This window comes from Triticum urartu, chromosome 2A, assembly GCF_056163025.1.
Source record: "Triticum urartu cultivar PI428250 chromosome 2A, HENAU_Tu73, whole genome shotgun sequence".
NCBI classification, from domain to species: Eukaryota; Viridiplantae; Streptophyta; class Magnoliopsida; order Poales; family Poaceae; genus Triticum; species Triticum urartu.
In genome coordinates, this window is record NC_141874.1 from 266,523,068 (window position 1) to 266,533,964 (window position 10,897).

At 43.1% G+C, this 10,897-nt stretch overlaps 1 protein-coding gene across 1 annotated transcript; it reads left to right on the forward strand.

Annotated features, from left to right (window-relative positions):
* Positions 1–9,880: 9,880 nt before the first annotated feature.
* LOC147984768 (uncharacterized) lies at positions 9,881–10,391 on the forward strand. The gene is made up of 2 exons (XM_087541258.1): positions 9,881–10,173; positions 10,268–10,391. The coding sequence occupies exons 1-2, from the start codon at positions 9,881–9,883 to the stop codon at positions 10,389–10,391; spliced, it is 417 nt and encodes a 138-aa protein (XP_087397384.1).
* The last annotated feature ends 506 nt before the right edge of the window (positions 10,392–10,897 follow it).

A 10,897-nucleotide genomic window follows, 5' to 3' on the forward strand; every position in this document is an offset into this window, starting at 1 on the left:
AAAACGAGGGGGAGAGGCAGAATGTAGAATCCAGCACGTAGGCAAGCATCACAGTCACACGGTCGCGTTACGAGGGGTAATGCGAACAATAAGAACAAAACAGAAGCAGCAACAACCATTGAAACAAATGCAGTGCAGAATTTGACAAGAAGCAGAAGGAAGAGGACATAGCTCAACACATATACAGTTTTACCTTTTAAATATATTAACTTCATCCTTTTATATATCGTATCGTATATGAGATATAGCTTGTGTTCAGTGGACTGCAAAAAAAGAATTCAACATGTAATATTGAAGTTCAAAATGAATAGATATAACATAAAACAGATATACTTTGTGATCAATGTGCTGCGGGGGTATGCTTGATAAAATGCAGTTCTCTTCTATATGAAAGAAATAAGATGAGAATGTCATTCTCAGAATGTAGTTCTCTTCTATATGAAAACCCTGAGATCAGAATGTCATTTTGAGAATGCAGTTCTCTTCGTCGTATAGAATCTGAGATGACAAAAACAATATAGAATGTAGTTAGAAGAAAAATCTATAGAGTGAGACTAGGCTTCACGTACAGTGCAGTGCAGTGTGGTGCGTTTAAAGCTTACAGTGTAGTCCGCTTCGAGTATACAATGCAGTGCGCTTAGTGCAAAAATGTAAAAATTGAGCTCTCACTTAGCATACACAGTTGATTTTCTGTCTTCTAATACAATTTTTCCAAAATTTTGAACCTCGACAACAAACACGTTGAATTCCTCTTTGCTGTCCCATGTGATAAGGTGAGATGCAGTGCGGATACGTATATTTAAAAAAACTTGGCTGCTACTCATATGAGTGAATGCAGTGTGCTACGAACATGTTACAATTCACAGGAGGAATTAGCTGAAAGCTCCATTATGTACATATTTGACATTGTCACTGTCTACCACAAAAGAAAAACACAAAACTAACTAGACCGGAATATACAAAAGCACACAGCATGGTGTAAAAAGTTTTGCAGATCGAGAACTACACACAGCGACATACATACTGTTTACAGAAAGTTTTGGAGCACACACGAAAAGACATCAACACACATAAAAGATCTGCTATCATTCTATGCCTCATCCTGCTCCTGCGAATCCAGTTTTGGAGGAAGGCCAAGAGAAATGCAGAGATTTCTTAGATCCTTCAGGAACTCGGTGACTACGACCATGTTATCAGGGTGAAACAGGATCTGGAACAAGAACTCAGCCTTCCATTCCTCAACAGCAGCTTCCTGCGATGAAGCAAAAAAAAATAAACAAAATACAAAATCATCTACAAAAAGAACTAACAAAAAAAATCAAAGAATGAGGGATTATTATTGGGTTAAAAAAAGATACTTACATTACGCTTTGCGAATTTCACAACAAAGCTTTTGCTGTCGTAAAACTGAGCCATCTTCAGAACAAAGAAGCCGCACTCGTTGGGGCCCTTTTCAGGGGCGCCCAAAAAGCTAGCTTGCTTTGAAACATCGACCCAGTCTACCGACTCCTTTCTCTTGTACTCCTTTTCTCCGTAAACCTTCTTCAACAATGCAGTCATCCTGATCATCTGGTGAAAATAAAAAAAACCAAAAATACACATCACAAAACTGTTGTTCGACACGCGCATAGATGAAAAGAAGAAGAAGGTGAAAAAGGAAATTTTTTACCATTTCAGTGCGGTCGCTGTGGTATTCAGACTCATGCCACCTTGTTGTTTGATCAAACGGTCAGCTGTACCTCCTAGTGTCATGAATATCAAGGGTCTCACGGTGCCTATTCATCGTGTATAGCGAGTAATGCTGGTCTTTCATCCGTGGTAACAGAATCTAATTTTGTTTCATCAAAATTGTTATGGGTTTGATGAGTGAAAAAGGATTACTGGAAAAAATGGGAGAGAAAATAAGTACGTAAGGCTGAACCAGCAAATCTGATAACTTACTAATTTGCAATCAAGAAGGTTCTCATCATCATGAACAAAAACTTTGAACTGCTTTACTGCATCGTCAACATTAAACTTGCTGTGGACAAAAGGCAACACAACGTTTCCATATTTATCTCTATTCGCATGATCATTCATTTGAAGCACATATTGTGAGTGGGTAATTCACAAAAGAACGTTAATGCAGTTCCCCCTCAAAGTTCACTCTGGCGCTTAATGAAAAACAGATCACACTTCTCTAACAGTATGCAGTTCACACTTCTCCAATTTGTTTCATTTAAGATACATGGGTTAGCACAATAATGTATGCAGTTCAGTACATTGCTAAACAAATTATTAAACACTATTAACTGCAGTTCACTCCAGCAGAAAAAAGAAAAAAGGGAAAAAGAGAAATACCGTGATAAACAAAGGGGACAGAAGAACGCATTCGCCAGATCGATAAACCACATTCATATGCTCGTCATTCTTCCAGTACCTGATGATATGATCCATCAATTCTGAGTCCATGAAACTAGCTCTGGTGAAAGTTAAGAACATGTAGTCCACATTCACAGTGTAGACTTCAACAGGATTCCTGTGCATGAAAAGCGCGGACCTGCACAAAACAAACGGCGAGGGTGGGGGGATTCGGAACACAAAGGAAAAACACACAAACATTACACACATTAGAAATCAAAGAAAAAAACTAACGAAAAAAGAACTGACTCGCTGTATTTATGCCAGGATGGTGTGCTCGTGATGAGTTGCAGGACTTTCCTCATCTCCGCAAGATAGCTGAAACTCGCAGGCTTCAACTTCTGTACCGGAGATCTAAACTTTGATGGCTTCTGCACAGGCCTCTTATTTGATAGAACTAGTGCCTCACTGTCGGTTGGGCGTTCCACAGCTACGCTCCTGGTCCTCCTACGCACTGGTGGTGGCCTCTCAAAATCATCATCAGTATCTTCAGCATTCGGAGGGCTGACTACTTTCTTCCCATGCTTGACCTTGACAGGAGATTTCTCAAGAGCTTTTTCATTCGAAGGGCCGGCACCACTCCTCAACCTCTTACACACCGGTTCTTTTCCAAGCTTAACGGGGGGTTCATCAAGGACAAAATTCTGAATCTTTGGAGTGTGAACCTGAGTTTCAAACAAGGAAATACCACCTTGGTGTGCGCCTTCGTCAAAGCCTGCACAAAAAAATGGATAATGAGAAAAATGAAAAGAATCATCCTGTTCACTAACGAAAGTCATTTTAACATGCAAATGGAGTTCTACTATAAGCTTAACAAAAGTAGTGGACCTCCCCTTTCTGTATCAATGAAGTTCACTTAATAAAAGGGTGTGTGACTGAAAAAATGTAATAACCTTCTTTAAAAATTAAAAGTGATGTCAGGTCCAGACAGCAATGCGACGAGGTCAGCCAACTATAGAGCATCGCCTTCCTCATGTAGCCAATGTGCTCCTTCCCAAACTTGGAAATCGTTTCACCATCCCAAGTCTGCATGAATTGGAACATGTAAAATCCACAATCATGCCTGCAAGAAAACCAAGATAAACACATTACTAATGCAGTTCACTCAATAATGAAGTGCTACTGATGTTAGTAAAACAATGCAGCTCCCTACACACAAAACCGAGGGAGAACAACTAATAACACATTAGTAATGCAGTTCGCTCAAGGGAAAGGTGCTTCTAATTTAGTAAAAACAATGCAGCTCACTTACACAAAAAACTGAAGGAGGAAAAAGAAAGGAGAACAAGTACCAACCCGTTTCCCAGTTGCGGGACATTAACATGAGTCAGCACGAAGCCATCAAGGGTGGGAGGGTTCAACGGCTCATCGCAGCTTGTGCTGCCATCTTTCCAAACTTTTTTGATGTTCCTGACCATTTTCCTGAAGACAAGATTTGCAGGAGTGCTGTCGGCGCCGTTGTATGAGTCGAAAAACTCAAAACGCTTCTCTCGCAGGTTCAAAGTAACCAAGCAGTAGTGGCCTATCGCGTCCTTCATTGTTGCGGGAGGAGGATCAAATGTTGCAAACATAATCTGAATTAAAAAAGAATAAAACAAACCAGATGAGAAAATTGAAAAACAGAAAACTTATTTCAAGATGACGAAAATTGTCAAAATGCGTTACCAAGTTTTTCTTGTCCACACGTCCCTCTGCGCTTGAAGAAAACATCTTTTTCAAAGCCCTATTTGTGGCACCGCCGTTCCAAATGGAATACTGCCAAAAAGACAAAACCAGAGAGTTAATGAAAATGCTTATAGCACAATAAACTTGGATGAGGGATAAATATAAATTAATGAAAATGCTTACACATAGGTTGTACGGGACAATCATCGTTTGAGATCCTTTGAACCTCTCAGCTAACATAGAGACGCCAATATTTGCGAGGCGCGTGCTCAGCGTTCCATACGACCAAAAAGACTCGCCAACCTGACCGATAGTAATATCACCAAACTCATCCTTGAATGCAACTAGATGCCTTCAGACAAGAAGAAAAAAGCCTAGCAAAAAGTAATAAGATGGGTGTCCCTGAAAAAATAACATATTAAATAACCGGGGTGTAAGACAAAAAATGTCATACTTCTTCTTATTATCCCTCCTAGCCCTCGTAACAGCGTCATATAACTCATTGTATCTTCTCAGAAGAGCTAGATCAATGCTTGAAGGAGTAACAACAGGTAATTCCTCATCTGCATACAGAGTGGGAACGATATCAGAGAATAAAACAACACGGTCCATTCGCCCGAGAAAGAACAAAAATAATGCAGTTCGCTTACCTTCGGTTTCAGAATACACTTCCTGCGGCTGCTCAGATCCATCTTCACTGAGCCTCAAGTGATCCAGCCCGGTAATATCATCGGCAAGCGACGCTTGATTGCTCATGTCCTGAGAGATTCTTGGCCGTTCCTCTTCAGAACCAATTGAAACTGTCTCAGCTGGGACTTTGGTTGTCTCGACTGGGATAGCCAGATTGCCATCAGATTTCTCGGGGGCGCGAGGGGCGACACAAAATTTCTCAGGCACCTCATCGCCAAGCAACAAAATAGTAGGCCAAACAACACCATCAATGCCAGCAGATGTCCCCACAGCATCAAATCCAACTCTTGGAGATCCTTCTCTCTCTTCTGCCATTTCAACTGTAACACGAGGAGATCCTTCTCTCTCTTCATGCTTATCACCATCCACAATATCCTCCCTTCCTTCTCTCTCTTGTGCCTTATCAGCCTCAACAGAACACTCCCCTCCTTCTCTACCTTCTACCTTATCAACCTCCGCATTAGGCTCCTCTCCTTCTCTCCCTTCTACATTATCATCCTCCATGGTGCGCTCCGCTTGGATTTCAACATTTAATCCGCAGTTCTGATGAGTTAAAAATAAAACACATTACACAAAGAGAGAATGCAGTTCACTAAGAAAACGGACCATGAAGCTCGCATGAAAAATAAAAATAAAACACAAAATGCAAATTCTCTATACTCACCAGAGAAGCATCGCCTTCCATCTCTTTAGACTTGTCAGCCTCGTCGTCCTTGTCAGCGTCACCCTCTGCCTCCTTCCCATGTATTTCGACGTTTGATTCGCTGTCCTAAAAAACAAAAAACATAAATAAAACTATTATACAAAATGTAGTTCTATAACAAAGCCAACACCAGATCATGCAGTTCACTGCTAAATGCTACTTCTTCTCTAAACAACAACTGCAGTGAACTACCACTACTGGTGCACACTACAAAAAAGTTAAAACTGCAGTTCGCTGCCACTGCTGGTGCAACTATGATTCTTTGTTTTGGACACTACAAAAAATTAAACAATGAAGTCCACTGTAAAAAAATAGGAAGAAATCAAACCTTGTCGATGACACCTTCGTCAAGAGGATTGTCTTTGGCAGCTTCGTCAACAGGGGACAATGGCCTATCAAACAAAAAATCAGAATCAACATCGTAGTGGTCGTGGTGGTCATCATCACGGCAAGCGTTAGCATTAGAAGATTCTCCTCCACACTGCGAAAAGAACAAAAGGATGCAAAAACAAATAGTCAATGCCGCAACACACAGAAAAAATGAATAACAAAATGGGTAAAAAAAACTGTTCACATGTGAAAAAAGACGTACATCCACAGCTGCGCGGTCAGGTAAAGAAGGCTGGACAACATGTTCACGCCTGTTCATTTCCTTCACAATTGCCTCAGCTTCCTGCTCATACCTAGCACACTTGTCATCCTGAGACTGCTTAAACTGAACGAATGAAGACCTGATATTCATAACTGTCTGCTTAAGGAATTCAAGCTGCCCACGGTCAAAGTTATGAGCGGCCTCGATTTCTGCTTCAGAAGGGCCTTTCCCTTCAGGAAACAATCCAGCAATATTTCTCATCCTGGAACCGGATGTTGGGAAATCAGAAGTTAAATTGATGACCCTGTCGAGAAGCTCATCGACCTAAACAAATTTATTGCCGTCAGCAGAAGCCGCCCTAGCAAAACCATGAACCCGTCGAATTGGAGAACCCCTAGCAAGAGGCTCACAAAACCTTGCATGCAGTTCGGCAACTGGAGTCCGCTTGTACACAATGTCCCCTTCCACCTTCCACTGAACAAATTCACAAAAAAAGATGCAGTTCACAAATAAGTACATAAGAGGTTCACATTTAGCATGGCGAAAAAAAGGAATAAAACAAACACAAAGGCTGGCTATGCACTGACCGGCAGCTTGCCAAACTTGTAAGTATCTAGGTGTATCTTTCCCTTGACAATAATGTCGGCGTTGTGAATCTTCTTCAACTGCTCATGGGACAGTATTGCAGCACGTGGCGTGCGTGTATGCATAACCGATACAGTGCGAAGATTCAATGAATCGAGGTACATGAATAGGGGCACGATGGTGCAACCCTCAGCGCAGTTCTGCTTGCTCCCTTCAGAATTCCACTTGTACACAGCGGCCTGCAGCTCGTCGACAACAAGCTGACAAAAGTCCATGCTAGCCATAGATGCAAAATCCAAGTTTTCAACCATAGCAGCTACCCTGGACAACCGAGTTGCAGGGCTGGGGCAAAGAAAGCTCTGGAAAACAATGAGAAAAAAAACCTTCACAGTCTTATTAACCTTCGCAGGGTCCGCAGCCAGCGTGCGAAGTAAAATAAGCAGGTCCTTCACATCTATGCTACGAGAACGGTTGAAACCAAGTTCATCCTTCAGATTAGCCAGCGAATCATCATGGCCGCTATCAGCAGGCCTGGGAGCAGTGTGAGAACCCATAGGGAAATCAAAAATGTGATGGACAGCCTCACGATTGATTTCCAGAACCTTGTTTGACCCACAGTCCAATCTCATCATATCAGGGTCGATCTTTCCCATCAGCTTGCACATGAGAACACGAGAAACATTCTTCTTTACTTTCAGGTCGAAAACAATGCCAAAACCTGCTTGCCGCACCAAAGTTCTGTGCGGCTCATCCAACAAGGCAACAGCTTTGCATACGTTTGGAATGGACAACCGAACAGTCTTGTTAAAATGCCATTCATGCGCAACATCATCTTCAGACCTCTTCCTCTTGGTACTCTTAGCAATCTACAAAAAAGAATAAAAAATGCAGTTCACATCAGCAACTCATGCGAAACAACTTAAAAAACAATAAAAATAAATAAATAGCGTATACCTTCCTAACATCAACATCCTCCTCATCAGAATCATTGTCCAGCGCTTCTCCAGCTGCATTTTCCCATGCCATCTTAGATGGACGCTCAAAATCAACACCCGAGTAATCGCCCGCGCGTGTCCGCTTTCCTTGAATCCCATCCACATCAACCTCAGCATAATTAGGCCTGTTTGAGTAATCAACACGCAGGCTCCACCGTGGAGAACTTAAACCTTCCTCTGCAACAGTGTTGAGTTTTCTCTTCACAGGATTCTTTGCGGAGGCAAACTTAGCAGACTTCTTTGAATCTGCAATCCTCCTTCTTATCTCCTTACCCTCATCAAACTTTACTTGCTTCACCTTATGAGCCTTCTCGAAAGTCTTACCGAGCGCAATCGCTTTCTGCCTTTTCTTCTCAACATCAGCTGCAATCTGATCAGGGACCATCCAATCCTGTGTAACTGGTTCTGTGCCATCAACAGATTGTGACTAGGTTTCACTCAATTCAGGTAGAATGCTGCCCTGATCAGATGTCCCGCCACCGACAACATCGGCTGTGAAATAACGTGTAGTCAAATAGTTAACACCACCACCCCCGGACCCACCAGGACATAAAACTGTAGGTAAGAAAAATATAAGAAAATATGTGTGTGAGAGGGAGACCTAAACTTAATGCAGCTCATATTAATTTGGCCACACAATGTACAAATGCAGTGCTCTCTTCAGCAGTTTATGTTTAACAATTAAAACATAACAGAAAACTTAATGTAGTTCATGTCACTTGAATATCAATTTGCCGCGTGTCTGAAATGGACATTGGTAAAGGGATATATGATGCAGTGCACTAATTCGTTCAGTAAGCAATTGACCACATATAAAATGAAGTGCGCTTTGATATACAAAACAAAACAAATTCATGCAGTTCTGTGAGAGGGAAAAACTAAACTTAATGCAGCTCATATCAATTTGGCAACCACATGTGGATAGACAAAAAAATACAAAGCAATGTACAAATGCAGTGCTCTCTTAGAAGTTTATGTTTAACAATTAAACATAACAAGAAACTTAATGTGATGCCAAAAAAACAAAAAAAAAACTAACTTGAGGCAGTTCATATCAGTTTGCCACATGTCTGAAAACGGGCCTTGGTAAGGGAATCTATGATGCAGTGCACTATTTCGTTCAACAAGCAATTGACCGTGTATAAAAAATGCAGTGCACTTTGATGTATTACCAGATGGGGGAGCCATGCTGACTGGTGAGGCATCAATTGGGGAGGAAGAAGCTGTATTATCTAACGGAGATACAAACAGAAAGAAAAGTATCAGGCTGGAGCGGCATTATAATAGAACTACAAAAGCAGTTCGCTTACATTTCCCTCCAAATCTTGGACTTCTTCTAGTAGGAGAAGACATGTTGTATCTGCAAACGGAAAGGGATAACAATTAAACCCTAGACAGCAACCTAAAAATAGACAGAGAAAAAAACCCTAGATGCACATTGCTAAAATTTTGAAGGCCAAAAAACCACAACCAAGAGTTTCAATCCATAGGGCATTACGATTCGAGCATACAAAATGAAGTTAAGAAAAGGATGATGGCTCCAAAAAAAAACCTAGCACCCGATCGGGAACGCCCATGGAGATTTCCGGTGCCGAAATGGACGGAGCAGACGGGAAGATATGGGGCTCACCGTGAGATGATGTGACGGCTGGAAGAGGAGGCTGCGGACAGCGACGGCGGAGGAGGCGCGCCTGCGGACTGCGGCGGCTGCGGGCGTCGTCGCTCTCCGCCACGAGAGGAAGGGATTTTCGTGTGGGAGAGAGGAATGAAGGGGACGCGAGAAACAAAGAAGAAGAGAAGCTTAATGACTAAAAGACTGGGCCCACGAGTCAGCGGCACAAATTAAAATAACCTCCTCTACGAGCATGGCCCACAGGTCATAGACAAGAAGAAAAAAAATGGCTCGGTTAACACGATGCAGTTCGGTTACAAACAACGAAGCGGTTCGCCTGCGAACAAACAAACCTCACTTCAGAATGCTTGTTAAAACTGCCCGAAATATACGCGCCCACGATCGCCCGACAGAAGCAAAGCGCCGCACGACTGCTCCTCTATCCGGCCGGTTGGAAAACGCGCGAAGCCCACGATCCCCACGAACACAAACACGATCGCCATGCCGGTTGGAGGACGAGATCGTGCGCTCGGCAGATGTTGCTGCCGCTCCCCTTTAAATTCCGCGCTCCATCACCCTGATCATTCACAAAACACACAACACTGCGCTTCCTCCTCCTGTTCCTCCTCTTTCCAGCCATGCCATTCACCAAGGTCTTCGAGGATGTCGAGGCGCACGGAAAGACCGTGCTCACGGTGGTCTACACCAACGACGTGGACGCCATGGCGGGGTACGTCGATGAGTACAAGGAAGTTCTCCGGGGGCGCCGCGAGAAGATCGTTGACATCGACCTTGAGTACACCCTTGACAAGAGGGACGCCGCCGTGATTCAACTCTCCATCGGCAAAAATCACCCAGTGCTGCTTTTCCATGTATGCGCTACAATGGGCAAGAGATGCATCGCCTTCGACAAGTTCCTCAGCGACCCAAAGTAAGCCATTCTTTCTACTGAGTAAAATATAGTTGCAAGCCAATGGGTCTCTCCTTGTCATTTGTATGCAGTTCTATTTGTCGTCTATATGCAGTTCACAAAAGAATAACTTGTGGTTCACTTCACTTAGGTATGAGTTCGCTGGTTTCTACATCGACCAAGACAAGGAGAAGCTTTCACGCTGCAACCTGAACATCCCCAACTTCACCGACATTTAGACGAACTGGAGGGTGCCTGAAGCAACGAAGACACTGGACTCACTTGGCAATGTATCTGCCATCATCATCGACGACTACTACGCAGACATGAAGAGAAAGATGACAGACCAAGAGCACCGCCAGTGGACTTGGGTTCTCAGTAGGAGGCACATTGAGTATGCTGCCAAGGACGCCTACACTGCGTTCGAGATATGGAACCGCATCACCACAGTGCAGAATGGCCTCACCCGCTCTATAAAAGAGAAGACAAGGAAGCGCCTGAGGTCATCCTGGGGGATGGGGAGCAGGGGGGATCACCTTCCACCTCCACCTGGCCCGAGTGGAACTAATGAAGCAGGCCAGATGCTGATAGCCAAGGGTTCCTGTCACAATTGCTCAACTTGTTTCCTTCTGCTTATGTCGATTAGTTTGCTTTCGTTGTAATTTGCTTTGGCACAATGTTTGCTTATGTTGCTTTAGTTTGCTTGATGATGTACTTTGCTTATTATGAGCACATAACCTTGGTT